The sequence below is a fragment of the Protopterus annectens genome, chromosome 15.part0 (genome assembly GCF_019279795.1).
Source record: "Protopterus annectens isolate FY-2018-M chromosome 15.part0, PAN1.0, whole genome shotgun sequence".
NCBI classification, from domain to species: Eukaryota; Metazoa; Chordata; order Ceratodontiformes; family Protopteridae; genus Protopterus; species Protopterus annectens.
Genome location: NC_056749.1, coordinates 244294900 through 244310305, shown reverse-complemented (window position 1 = coordinate 244310305; position 15406 = coordinate 244294900). Strand labels below are relative to the sequence as shown.

The 15406-nt window shown below is 41.3% G+C and overlaps 1 protein-coding gene across 1 annotated transcript in view; it reads right to left on the bottom strand.

The window, feature by feature from the left end:
* TBC1D15 (TBC1 domain family member 15) overlaps positions 1-14552 on the bottom strand; it is a 2197436-nt gene extending 2182884 nt beyond the window's left edge. The window contains exon 1 of the mRNA XM_044057253.1: positions 13398-14552. Coding sequence (XP_043913188.1) covers positions 13398-14552 — 1155 coding nt within the window. The remainder of the gene's footprint in view (positions 1-13397) is intronic.
* Between the last annotated feature and the right edge of the window lie 854 nt (positions 14553-15406).

Genomic DNA, 15406 nt, shown 5'->3' with positions numbered 1-15406 from the left:
TGTAGAATAACTGGCCTGAAACCCAAGTGCTCATACCTGAACTAATACACATTTCGAATAACAGACACTGAGTCCTCACTCAGCAGTTCCAAACTTAGTAGGATGTATGCTACCTGTCCTGGAACCACAGTATCCTTGACATGTATGGAGACTCTCCCTCCTGTCATAGTTAGTTCTGTGTTTTGGGGCTGTCATGCATGGTATGAGGTGTGACCTTGTAGTGCTAGGGTGCTCTTGTGAGTCTTGAACCTGTTGTGTATTACTGCACAGATATCAACATCCTCAAACATCCTCATTGCAGAGTCGAGTGTGGACAGCATGCAACTTGCAGTTGACATGTCCATCACTGAGTATCAATACTTACATTTTCTTATCCCCTGTGCTACCTATGTAGGTGGCCTTCTGTTGACAGCCTCACCACCAGTATGCAAAGATGTGGAGACATTACACTATGGTAATTACTGTGGGTGTACAAAACAATACAATGACATTCATACTGTAACTGCATCAGGCATGCTGGGATATACCCACAATGATATCATTTCACTGTACTGTTGATAACATGATACTATTACTACACTTCTATGTAGTCACCCTGTCCATCAGCACCATGTTAACCTGTTCCTGCACCAATGTTACAGATTGCAGGAGGTGGCACAGTTTCATCATATGCACAGGGTGTGTACTTGGTATGCCTGAGTCTGCCACTGATACAACCAACTGACATGTCTGTGTGTGTTGGTGAGGGACAGTAGTACAAGATGGGGCAATGCTGATGCAGTGTGTGCGTGTATGCGGTAGCCCTAGGTGGACAGCCACAGACTGTACCTGCCAGGTCATACAGATCACTGTCTCTGGCCACGGACACGGTACCTGTGCCTGGCAGGGGTGCTACGGACCGTATCAGGTACTAAGCCAGACTGGGTACTGTCATCAGAAGCAGGTGGTTGGTGACTGGAGACAAATCCCTGTTGGGACTGTCCAGAGCCACGTGCATGTGGTCTTCTGGGGCGGTCTGATGACAGCACAGACCCAGCATTGCTGGGGCTGCTGCTGGCACTATGGGAGCGGCCGTGGGCCTGTTGTCATCTGCAACGGCTGCTAGCTGTTGCTGTTGCTAGCATACGCCCACGTCGACACCTCAACCATCCACAATTGCCCTGGCTCATGGACATGTAGTTGTGGAACAGATCTAATGTGTCCCCCCAATGTCTGTCAATGACCTTGGTGAAATTACGGATGGCAGCCGCAACATCACGCATACTGTCATTCATAGCTGTGTGACATGCTCTCAGCTCCCTCAGACCCTGTCTGGTGTACCATTCCATACGTGACTGTGCCTGCATTACAGCCCGAAACATAGCTGAGGTTGAAAGACCTCTGTGGGCACATCTGACAGGGGCGGTACGCCAACGGATGCTCCCAAGAGAACCCCTGGACATCTGCCTGTGTGGTACCATGTCAGGACCCTGGCCATGGCTACTGTGTGGGGATGCATGTGCCACCGATACCACATTACCCTGGTCAATGCCCACTGTATCCTGTCCATCACCTACGGACATTGGTGACAAAGGATGTATTGGCAGGATGACTGTGCGCATTGATGGGGTCGACAGCAGTGTACTGTCAATTGGCTGACCAACGACGGACCCTGGCACACCTCTCTGTGCCATTGCACAGGTATCATCATTATCACTATCCACGGCAGCTGATTCAAGTTCCCTGCTGCACAACACCAGAGCAACACCAGAAGCTGTGGGAGTAAGACAGGAAACACAGTTTACAATGTGTACACAATGTCACCACTGATACACACAGGCACACATGCGCACATGCTCACATGCGCACATGCGCACATGTGCACATGCACACATGCACACAGGTGCACATGCACATGCACACTCCTCAGTATATGAGATATCAACACACAGACACAAACACACCTGCAATCAAACACATAGCACTACTGCTTCAGCCTATTATTACTATTAGTATCAAGAGTATTGAAGGTATTGTTATTACACACTCACCAGCATGGATAGGCTGCCTTGCTGTTACACCAGAGGGACCTGCAGAAATGAGACATTTATTGCCAGTGGGCACAACTGTGCCATTGATACTGTGAGTATGATACAGTTCAGTAGTACAACAGTTGGCTTCCACAGGTCTACTGCTGATATTGAGAATATCACTCTTGCACAATAATTACCAAGATAACAGCTACAAACCAAGGACACACCTCACACATGCATAAACTAACAGTGTACAGAACAGTCAACTATACATATGGCATGTTACCTGCACGCTCCGAGTCCTGCTGCTGGGTGGCTCCAGCCTCCATCATTACACATGTATGCTGCTGCTGTTGTTGCTGTTGGGCTGGAGCCACAACACTTAGGAGTAGTCCCTCCAGTCTGGTGAGGGGGGGATGTATAGCCGCCCCACCACCTGTGGCAAGCTGTTGCCTGTGGATATCCGACGCACGCTGATGGACATTTCTAATTAAATTACTGCAGTGATGGCGTTCCTGTTCATATGTCCGGTTATGTGTGCCTATGTCATTTACCCAATGGACCAGGTCTTGTCACAGTGCAGCCCTCTCCTGCTGGTTCTGGCTGGTGCGGGAAAAGAGTATTGCGAAATCCTGCACCAGGCTCTGGTGTATCTCCTCATCCTCCACAACAGAGTACACAGGGTTTCGCTGGTGAACCATAGCCCTGAAAAGGAAAAGAAAAATATGTCAGCAATATATGTCAGCAAAATATGGCACACATAATACACATAATACTCGACTGTAGTGATATAACTTAACCCCCATATATAGCATCTGTCTGTCTATTGGGGGATACACTTGTAAATGACAAGATATCAGTGCTCAGCCGACAACTGTGCAACAGTACCTGGCACACTCCATACGACAGACTAGTATACTCCAGCAGTCAGCACACTGGTTCAGGTCCAATGCACAACCTCACACTGGGGGTTTGTATCAAGGTACTGTATGGGGAACATTATCAACCCATGCACTGCATGCAATGCACGTTACATATTTCACTGGTAATGCACACTACTCTTACTTGCCATAACCCTACCTACACCACAGTCACATACAGGGTAACACAGCACAACATATGGCAATGTTGTATGTTTTGATCGCAATACCTCACACATCTGTCTCTGGCCTCACACCAAGGACACACACTACCATGACAGACAGACAGTCATGGTGAGCAATCACACCAGTACATAACATGCACCCAGTCACTGGCACACTCATTCCACCTCACATATTTGGTTTGCAATGGGTTCGTGGGTGTGCATTGTGTCTTAGGTAGGTAGTATGCTATTGGCCCTGGGCCTACAGCAGCATACTGGTATGCTACCCTGCCCCTTGTGACACATGTGATGTGATCATACCTGCTCCTGTCAAACAGTTACACAGGGTGACTCATATGGCATATTACCTATCTGCATAACATTCAGCAAGGATATGTCTGACATCTACTCATGGGGAGCCTTGCTTCTTAAAGCTGTGTGGTTTACTCCAGGGTATGTCTTATCTGTGGGTAGGGACCTGTACCTCCACCATGTGCTCTTTACTGCGGTGACAAGGACGACAGACATAGGTAATTTGGGTTGTGGATGTTGTGAGGTGTTACCATGGTTGTTGGACAACTGTCATGGGTGTGACTTAACTATGTATATCCAGCAGTGGTAACCTCTATGTAGGTAGTCTGGGTGCACTCTGTGGTCTTGTCAGTCACTCTGCATAGGTAATGTGTTTGAGTGCATTGACACAGTTACTTACGTATGACTGTGTCCTTCTCCATATCTGTAGCTGTCATGGGAGGTACATACAGTGTAGGACATTGTGGGGTGTAGAGGGGTACAGTGACCTACATGTCCATAGCTGACACACCATGTCTGCTGACACATACCATGTACAGGTATTACAGGACTAGTGTGCCACTGTGTATATCAATGGGGAGCCTATTGTACACTTGTTGCCCCTGTTCCCCCCTGACACATGCAGTGGTGGGCAGGTATGCGCATATGTGGTGGTTACTGGTGTCATTGTTTTGGAATGGGGTATGGTACTCGAGTATCCACACTGGTGTTCACTCCATGCCTTTGTCACCAGGCACCTGTTGCAATACATCTGCACACATGTGCCTCACTCAGTATATATATATATATATATATATATATATATATATATATATATATATATATATATAGATGTATATATATATATAATATAGATATATATATATATATATATATATATATATATATATATATATATATATATATATATATATATATATATATATATATATATATATATATATATATATATATGTATATATATATATGTATATATATATATATATATATATATATATATATATATATAGATATAGATATGGGGAAAGAGGGGGAGAGAGAGAGAGAGACAGAGGGAGAGAGAGAGTGAGAGGGGGTGGGACAGAGAGAGAGAGATAGTCATATACAGACATATCTGTAGACAGTCAGATCTGTCTGTATATGTATATGTATCTACATATATCTATATATGTATGTGTGTATTACATATATCTGTACGTACATATTCTATCTATCTATATATGTCTGTGTATTTCTACATCCCTCTCTATCTATGTATACATATATGCATATTATATATATATATATATATCTCGATATACATACGTATACACATGATAGATATATATATATATATATAATCCTTTTTATTTACACATATGTATACACACACTAATGTACTGATGAACATCCATTACTGTACAACCTACATTGTACATTGCACTACAACCTACATTGATATGTGCACATAGCTACCTTCACATACATATGTATGTACAGCCTTCAGTGACAGTTGCAGTATGTCCCCTGCCCTATGCACATCTTCATATACATAGATACAGACCAATAACACATATGGAGGGTTCACAGTATGTAGACTATTATATTAGTACTTTACATTACCTGTGTTTGTTACAGCTGTTTGCATTGACTTTCTGATAGTTGACCTGCTGCTGCTTCTCTTGCCAGCTTCAGTTTGCCTTGGCAGTGTCAGGTTGTGATGACAACTTGTTTGTTTTGTTGTTATATATATATATATTTTTCTTTCTTTCCTTTCTCTTTCTCTTTTTCTCTCTCTCTCTCTCTCTGTCTCTACCTCCAGAGGGTGCAATGAAAGTATTGCATGTGTGGGCTGGGAGTACAGGATGCTTTTGTAGGTATCTGCACATGTCCATGTGATGGCCTCTGCACCAATTGTTAGCCAGCATTTATTAATTGCATGCAGCCTGTTGTGTAGTGATTGCAGTTCTCACTGTGATTTCAGGACAGTGCTATAAAAAGGTTTGTTAGATAGGCATAGCCCTTTCAGATTATCAGGGTGGGGACCATGCTGGTATGCTGTGGACACTGTTCTGTGAGTGTAAGGGTTGGTATGTCTCTCATATTTCAGGCTGTGTTGTAGACACTGCAATGCATGTTGTACTGTAACCTGAGTATTCCTTCCTCCAGTTTCCTCTTCTCAGTGTGTATGTAAACTGACACCTATGACTAGTAATACTGTTGATATGGGTGTGTGTGCTTTCCTGTGGGAATTGTGGTGTAACTGGTATATAGCAGTGGCTGTTGCAATCTGTTGCTGTGGCTTCAATATTTGCCCTTTACATTCACTCCTGATATGCCTGCTAGGTGTCTTTCCTGTAATGTGTTGCTATGGCTTTCCTATTTTCAATTTACATTCACAGCTTGTAATGCTTGCTATATCTGTTTGAGCAGCAATTCCCTATGTGTTTGTTGTGGTAGGCTGGTACTGCATGCAGTGTGGTCTGGCCATGGTGTGGGCCTTGACACTTAGAAGGGTATTTGATCATGCTGCTGAGCAGGCCTCAAATACTCTCAGGTGCATCTTTTATCAGCCTCATGGAATGGTACATATCAGTGGGATACACCCATGAAATATTCTGATATTCTGCAGTTGTGACTGTGGGTTATTTTGAGCATATGTATTACTACACCATTTGTGACATGCAAGTGGTGCATACTTTCAGTAATTCATAGTTACCATTGCATGTGTTGTAACACCTTTCTGCCTACTGTTAGTACATTTCACAGGGAGTCAGTGGGGCACAGTTGACATTTGTTTTCAAATCAGGGACATCCCTGTAACTCAGTCACAGTTGCTATGTGTGGGCTCTTAACTATTCAACTATGGCAGTGTTTATCCTGCTCTGAGTATGTGTGTGGCTTGCCAGGTGCTACTGTGACATTATTACCTACTAGCTACCAACTAGCATGGCTGTTTCTCTTCACACAGTAATATTTTACAAATCCACTAGATTTGACAGTAAATATACATGACATGCTTTGTGTACTAGACTTGCTATATTCCCTTTACATTAATTCCTACTATTTCATAATATATTTCTTTCAGCACAATGTTCTTGTATAGCAGTCATGGCTTAGTGGTAAGTCATGCAGACTATTGTTTCCAAGGTCCTGGGTTCGAGACTGACAGAGGAATTTTATTTTGCTGCTGAGCAAACTACAGGCCTTGTCATTCAGAGTGACTAAGGCACTTTTAAGCAGTTGTAAGCGGGTTAGCACTGGTTTGCGCGGAGCTCACGCATGCGCACTGTTGCTTAGCTTTGCGCACACACGCTTAGCTAAGTGCACAGAAATGCACACCCGCTTACTACTGCTTAAAAGTGCTTACTCTCGCGCACACCCACGCTAATTTCTTTGAAAGAAAATAAAATGTGGAGATAGGAAAGTGGTGAAAAAGGGGGCACAAAGAGGGTAGGACAGTAGGAAAACAACCTCGGGATTTGCAGGAGGGATGTAGGAAAGGCCCATAGCTGCCCATTTCTTTATCAGCAACAGCTGGGCATATGTTTGTAATTTGGTGTGAAATTTGAAACCTTCCACCTCTGAGAGAGGAGTGAGGACAACAATATTTCTTGTACAGCCAATTGTAATTGCCAGTTTACATGTCCAGCAGACATGTGTGCGAAATGGGCAGCTATGTATGGGGCGTAATTTTTTTGTGGGAACAGAGTGCCCTTTTTTTTTTTTCAGGTGAGAGTGGAATGTCAGGTACAGGAAGTAGGTATAGCTGGGGAGGTAGGTAGGTGAGGTTAACAGACAAGACACATAAGACGCATACAGGGGTGGTGTATGACACATGTGGGGGGGATACATAATTGAGGGGGACGGATGTTTGGATATCTCGAGCCCATGAGCCCACAGATGGCAACAGTGGAACTGAGATCCCACCCATGGGCAGTTGCCACTGTGCCTTCACTGCCTAGGACAGGGCTGTGCTGGGGGCTGTGTAGGACGGGCAGCAGGCACGCCTGTGAGTTGTGCCACCCGTGCCTCAAGTTGGCGTAGGGGCACAAGCACAGAATGCCTGATCTCCCTACGCACCACAGTATGGACACTACGGAGGGTGAGTGGATGGTCTTCTCCAGCCAAGCTTGCAGAGGGGGGATGAGCCCCATCCCCTGCAGTGCTTCCACCCACAGATGGCACAGGGCCACTGGAGGAGGGTCTGGCCTGGGCACTACTGCCAGGTGCACTCGCCAGCTGAGGTGGGAGAGGTGGGTCCAATGGAACCTGACTTCCCTGTCGTCCTATGTTTTGCATTATTTTATGACAGTTTGGGTTAGTAACGTACAATACCATTCACAATTAGTTGTACCAGCATGCATTAGTATTCCCATTAACCAAACACCCATAAATTCAAGCCATTGAACAGCAAGCATAACACATGCATAATTTGAACAACAATACACAATCCAACAACATGCAGGGTTGATTGATGGCAACAGACCATCAGGTTTAGATGTATGAACAGGGCACATGCATCAATGTACATGCAAATATGTATGAACCAACAGGACAAATGTCCAGGGGAATTAATTGTGAATACACATACCCATTTCATGTGGAATGGATTATTTGTGGTTATAGGGTAGGGTGAAGAAATATTTCATTAACAACTTCAAATACCTATACATATGCTGTATATTTCTACTAGCTGCAGATATATACACCCTACAGGTCTGACTACAGTTTCCTATGTGTAAACTTACGCATGTTGGTGATGGGAATGTTACTGCTACATTAATATACATTGCATTTTTATTCATAAACATTCATATCTGGCTCTGTTCAGCTACAGCATCCTGCTACATTTGATTTATATGACTCTAGACAACTGTGGATGTTTGGTATTTCATACAACCATACTATCTACATATTGCAAAGGTACAGCAACATATCCAAATTGTGGGACACACATTCCAGCTTCAGTACTTTATTGCACACATTTCACTCTTTGGTTGTGCCTGTCACATTCATTTCATTCTGTACTGACTGCAGTATACTTTATTCAGGAGTTATTACAACTTTATTGGTGGATTCATACCTCTTTCTCACACTCTCACTTGTTTTATTTTTACATTTCAGGATGGTACTTAATTCTAGGCTTTATTGACATGTTTTACTTGGTTAAAACAATCCTTTCCAACAGTCTCACTTGTGTCATGTTTCAGATTTTAAACGGGGATATATTTCACACATGTGTTGTACTCAGCTTGTGTAGCTGTAATTTACAGCCTGCTGCAGGTTATGTACTATTACATTACAGGTGGAACATCTTTATTTCAGACTTGTTTCATTTTTATTTTTGGATTACAGGCTGCATCACACTTATGCAATCACACAGTACTAGCAGAATCTCTCTTACACTGTTACTTGCACTTTTTATTAATAAGTGACTACACTGCACTCTTTTGCAAGCTGTCATACTTATATTTTTTAACAGTTACAGGGAGAGACTTACTAACCTGCCTGGTGGCGCAACCGCACAAGCCTATCGGCATAGACTCGACGATTCATGGAATGGACACCTGTAGCTGTAATATAAATGAAGTAATATTGGAATGCACATCTCCATAATATCAGCTAGGTTAATTTCTTACATAAATAATTACATGTAACTTACTCAGTAGTGGGGCGTTGGGCATTTGCCAGGCCTCCTGAATCCAATGGTTCAGTTGGTCCTGCTTCTGTCTCTTCAGGTCCGCATGGTGGTGATGGACCTGTTCACCAGTCCTTGGTATTCCTGTGGCACTGGTGAGATCATGTGCCAACCGGTCCCACGCCTCAGCCTTGTATGCTCCCCACAGGACCTGACCCTGCATGAGTTGGGCCTCATGATCATGGACGAGGAGCCAAACCATATATTTGGACTCCTCAACGCCCCACCTCTGTGCTCAGAAGCAACTACCCTCTCCTACACCTGCCATCCTGACTGCAAATCGATTCCACAATCAGTTATGCTGTGTATTCCTGCCTATGGGGCTTATATATGCCGTTTTTCCCGCACTTATTTGTGATTGGCCATTTTGGAAATGTATCAGCTTCACAAAACCTGCTTTGTCATGCTTCTCTTTCCATTCATTCCTATATATATGCTAATACTGCATTTCTAAGAGCAACTGTCATGGCTTAGTGGTTCAGTACTTTGACTATGGTGCATGGTATCCTGAGTTCGAGCCTGGCCATTGCTTTTTTTTTTTATGACTGTCTACACAAGCTAGGAGGTGTGTCTGTGTAAAGGCAGTTTTGATACAGCTTGCTCAACGTTGCCCGCCGGTTATCTTGGCGCGGTGCGCAGCTCCGCGCAAATGGGTTACGCTGGTTTACGCGTCATTTGGCTGTCAGCACGCATATTACGCTCAGCTCAGCTATGGGCACACAGTTTCAGCATGTTACAACACTGCTCAACCCCGGGCACTCATTTTACACCTGTTAAACCACTGCTCACCTACGGGCAGATATACTCAGCTTGTTAGAGCGTAGCTCAGCTATAGGCACTTCTGACATTTTATTTTTTTCTTATTATCTCACATTTCTTCAAAATACATGGCCCATTTCATTACATTTTACATAAAATATAATTTTATATATGTACATACATGTCAGGGAATTGTTTCGTGCTTATTTCACTAGATATAAAAATTTATGTTGTGGGGGCTTGAACCATGACTGCCTCCTCTTCAGCCGACATCTCTACCACTACGCTATTGCTTCTTGGCTTACTTTGCATATTTAGATCTTATATGCTTTTCCACTGACTGCTAACTGTGGCTAAGCGACGGGCATACCAACGCAAAAGAGCGCAATTACTGGCAAACATCTTTAGAACTTATAAAAAAAATATAACATGTTCATTCTTACTTTTTATGTTTATAGTCTGTGGGGCCATGTGTTGTGTTGTGTTTGTTGACATTTACGCGGACTCTCCCTTGGGGGTTTACTTTCAGGACTGTTCCTCTTCTGGGGGCGTGTCCGTTTGCAGGACTCGCCCTGCGAACACGCCCCTTACTTTCTTACACGGACCGTGTTAGCCTTGGGTGTGAGTCAGCATGCCCTCATGAATATGCATGGCATGCTGAAGTCACACCATTTAACTGCAGCCTCCGTGTAAGACTTGTAACTCTTACACGGAGGCTTCGTGAATCCTGCCCATTCTCTATTTAGTTGAGTTTTTAGTGAATACAATTTGTGAAAGCATTGTGAAATTCCCGTCCCCTCCCAGTGCCTATACACTAACCCTCTGGACCAGGAACTTAATAGGCCCCTCACACAGTTTAAGCTTAACTTAATTAATAACCTAAGAAAGTAAATACCATTAACATTACTATATATAACAAGTGTATAAGCTACTGGATCTAAATAAAGTATTACTAAATCTACAAAGCCTAATCTACTCTTTCCCTAACAAACACTACTTAACCACTACATCCCTAATATCTGTTAAGTTACAATGGTTCAGACAGAAAAAATACAATTAAGAGATATCTGTAGTTGTCATTTGTCACACACAACATTTCACACTATTTACTAGAGTATTATTTAAGTTATTATTGGATCAAAAGTCAGTTATTACTATAGGAATTTTGCTCTTATAAAATGTGTCTATGCAAGGTAGTCTCCTTTGTAATTAAACTACTCATTATATTATCAGCATTGTAAAAGTGGATCCCTTTATAAAAGATTTCAAATCTCGTTTACAGTATGTTATATATTCTGATAGTTAATTATCCAATGACTAATGCAAGATAAAATCTTTATCCACGTTAGTCAAAACTCAACTAAAAAGGTTTTGACCAGCTTCATATAATAGGTATTTAAATTATTCCAGTTTAACCCAAATATTAAACAAAGATTCCCACATCAGAGCATTAGATCTAAACATATCCATTAGATGTCCTAAGTGGTCAAAGGTTAATATCAAAGCTATAACCTTAAATGAAAAAAAAAAAAAAAAAAACCCTATAGTCATTGCTGTATACATTGATTTGTCATACAACATTTAGCTATAAAATGCAGACATTGAACGGTATCATTTATAAGTTATTCTAAGCTATGGTATATCAGCAGAGTTCCAGTAACACATCTTTTAAACTTATAATCTAGTCATGCATGTATTCATTCTACTAATGTATTACTAAGTGATTTGTCTACAAAAAACCTTTAACTATAATTATATAGGAATGGATTGTTATGAATACCTGTAAAGAAAAAAAAAAAAAAGAAAAACACTTTCCTATCAGTTACTATGAAAGTCATTTGTTTTTATATCCAATTCTTTAAATCCAGTTTCTAGCATGACATCACAGCTCAATTTAGTTAACCTCTCAGGTTTATATAAAATTATTGTGTATATTTACGTTTCTCTAATAAGTAAATACAATATTCCTAGCATTTTCTACATTAGTTAATGTTACTTAATGTTATTAATGTCCTTGCAGGTCTTCCTACTAGTTTAGAAGTCTATTTGCTGGTTACAGGCTTCGTGAAGGGGGACTGCTTTCGTGAACGCACTTCCGGATGTGCCACCATGATATTCGTCCCCAGGAAGTAAAGAAAAGTCACTTCGAGTGTCTTCGAGTTCAAAATGGATGCATCCTGGGCTATAAATTTTCGGAAGAGCTTCTACGAACCACGAAACCCACATTTAGATCGCTGTTGAGAAAAAAAACGGCGTAACACGCACAGGACACCAGATAATGGAAATCTCAGACTAGGGATAGCAGTAAAATGTGAATCCAACCTCGTATGATATGCAGGTCACAACGGAAGTTAAGACAAGCCCTCAGAAGCAGGTAGGGTTTTAAAAAGTTTCATAAAGGTAGATCTAGCTTCTTTCTTGTTTGTAACAACATATTTCGTTCCCTCAACATGAAATGAGAGTGACACAAACCACAAAGATAGGAGGAAGTGCCACAATAGTATCCTGGCTGGCGGGTGCCAAAGAGTTCACAAAAACAAGCGGTGAGGTAACCTTGGCAAAAACAGTAGAAAGCCACTCGAGTAGTAAAATCCAATAGTTTAATAGAAACTGTACCACAATCCAAAGACAGAACAGTATCGTGAAACGCCAAAACATGCGTTTTTCGTTCAGGTCCCTGCCTGAACTTCATCAGACTTACGGCAATGCTGCAAACAGTCTCACCTTAAATACTCTTCTTCCTAGGAATAAATTTAAAAACACAGTACATTATTTAAAAGATAGTACGTCATTTAAAAGTACGGCAAACACTCAGTGTCCAGCCTTGGATATGTATAGAACTGAACAGATACTACATACAAAGACAAAAAAGCAAAAGGATTGTATAGTACATTAGTAATGTAAAAAGTATATATATAATGTTTAAAATAAATTAAAGAATTATTAAGAATGAAATGTCGTGTGTAGGTACATTAATGATGTTTCATGCTTGACAGTTTAAGTTGTTAATGGCCTTATAACAAAAAATATATACATAGTTCAGACTACCAATGCCTACCTAACCTGTAATTATACAAAACATCTATACATAAGAAAGTTATATATGATGATTACAAGAATTAATATATTACATATGTACATTTAAATTATTAATTATGAAGTTTCATAAAAATGTTGGATTAGAATTTAGACAAATCAATACCTAAATACAAGTATGAATGTGGTAAGCTATTAAAGTAAATCACCCAACTACACCATATTCATAAATTGTACAATTCCAATGGGGTGTTGAGGAAAATTACAATAAAGTGTTACAAGAAAGTACTACAAAAGGATGCTGCAGTAGTAGAGACCCTCAAAGTAGTTATGTTAACAGGGGATGTACCTATCTAAATAAACTGTTCAATTTAAGAATACAAATGATTGAACAGTATTCATTAAGGCCAGGTTCTCTATGTGCTGCTAAACGTAACTGCCAACATAACTCTTTCTTTTCTAATTGTAACCTAAGTAAATTTTCATTGGGCAAATTAGTATTGATAGGGCATACTTGATCGATGACCATAAAGTCAAAGCTGTGGTCCACATTAGTGCCACAATGTTTTGCAAGGGCATTTTCATCCTTTCTGTTATTAATCGCATAACCATGCTCATATACCCTATCCCTCAGACGTCTGTCAGTCTTCCCTATGTAAAACGCGGGGCATTGTTTGCACTGTGCTAGATAAACTACACGCCTACTGTTACAGTTGAAACGTTTCCAAATTCTGAAAGTATGTGAACCCATTGAAAATGAATCTGCTGTATTAATGAAAGCACACTGCCTACATGCCCCACATTTTGAAGTGCCTCCCTTAGTCCTTGTTACTAAGGGCTTCCTTTCGAGCAATTCCTTCATGTTGTTGCCCCTCTTAAAGGTAATGGTAGGTTCAACCCCAACTAATTTAGTGACATCTTTCTCTAAGGAAAGACAAAACCAGTATTTCTTAACTACTTTAGAAATCTCAATAGCCTCAGGGCAATAGACAAAGGTAAATGAGTTAACATAATTTTTCCGTCTCCCCAGTGATCCAACTACAGCAAGTTCAGGACTGTTGGTACTGGTCAAACTGCTACCCAACAGTTCCTCATTATTTTGTTCAGTTTGTAAATCTAACTTGTTCTGAATACCCAAGATTGCTGTGTAGACCCCACGCTCTCTTTTCAGCGTGACCTCCCCAAAGATGTTGTCCAGAAATGAACTTGGGTAATCTCTGTGTCTAAACATATGGTATAGGTTGTCACACTCTCTAGTAAAGTCTTCTGCAAGGGTGGTCATTCTTGCTAATCTTACCAATTGGCCTTTCACTGATTTCTTTTGGTAGTGAGGATGAGAGCTTAAGAAGTGTAAGTAGGTGTTTGAAAAGGTGTTCTTCCTGTATATCTGGGACGTATACTGGTTCTGCCTTTTACTTATAATAGTATCCAGAAAACAGATGTCATTGGTTTTAAAATTCATGGTAAATTTCAGAAAGCCAGTAGTGGAGTTGAAGAAGTCAACCAAATCCCTTGCATCTGCCTCGTCTCCTTTCAGCAGAATAAAGATGTCATCCAGGTATCTTTTGTACAAGCAAATACTAGATGACCAACTACTGCTGAAAAGATATGAGGTCTCCCAGTGGGCCATCACCAAGTTGGCGAAGCTGGCACCCACTGGTGACCCCATAGCAACTCCAATTTTTGCAAGAACAACTTGTCTCCAAATGAGACAAAGTTGTTTTAAAATGATGTCTAACAATTGTTCGACCAAGTTGCATTGGTCACTGGAAGCCCCTCTTGACCCTATGAACTCAACTACCCATTCAATTCCCAAATCCTGGGGGATACTGGAATAAAGGTCACATACATCGACCGTTAAAAAGTTCAAAGAACAGTCAAAAGTCACGTCCCGTAAACTTTCCAGAAATGACCAAGAATCTTTGAGAATTTGGTCCTCTCCCTCCACAAAACTTTTGAGAATTGAGTCAACTAACTTCGCAGCAGGATAAGTTATTGACTGGCCGACAAGCGTCGAAAGGGTGGGTTCTCCAAACTTTTATGAAGTTTGGGAATCCCAAAAATTTTGGGGATCCTAGGGGCAAGCATGGTTAAGTATTGACTTTGTTCACCTGTTATTAACCTGTCAATGAACAGGTCATTTAGATGTGACTTAATGTGCTGATGAGCTTGGTTAAGCTGATTCCTGCTGACCATTTCATAGGTGTCCCTTTCCATTAATGTAAACATGATGTTCATGTAATCAATGTTGTAAACTATTGCAAGTCCACCCCTTGTCCGGTTTCATCAATCTTACTGGTAATTTCCTAAATGTAGTCAACAATTCCTGTTCATCTTTAGAAATGTTAAATTGGTGAGTATTCTTTGTTCGGAAGTTATTTCCTGAATTCTAACTCACAAAGGTGTTCAAAAGATGAAGTGAGTTGTTGAGGGTGGATTAAAACTACTAGGGACACGCAATGGGTCAACTAGGAAGCTAGAGTCAGAGTTATTAAACATCATGTTGAGGTTGAGCTTCCTAAT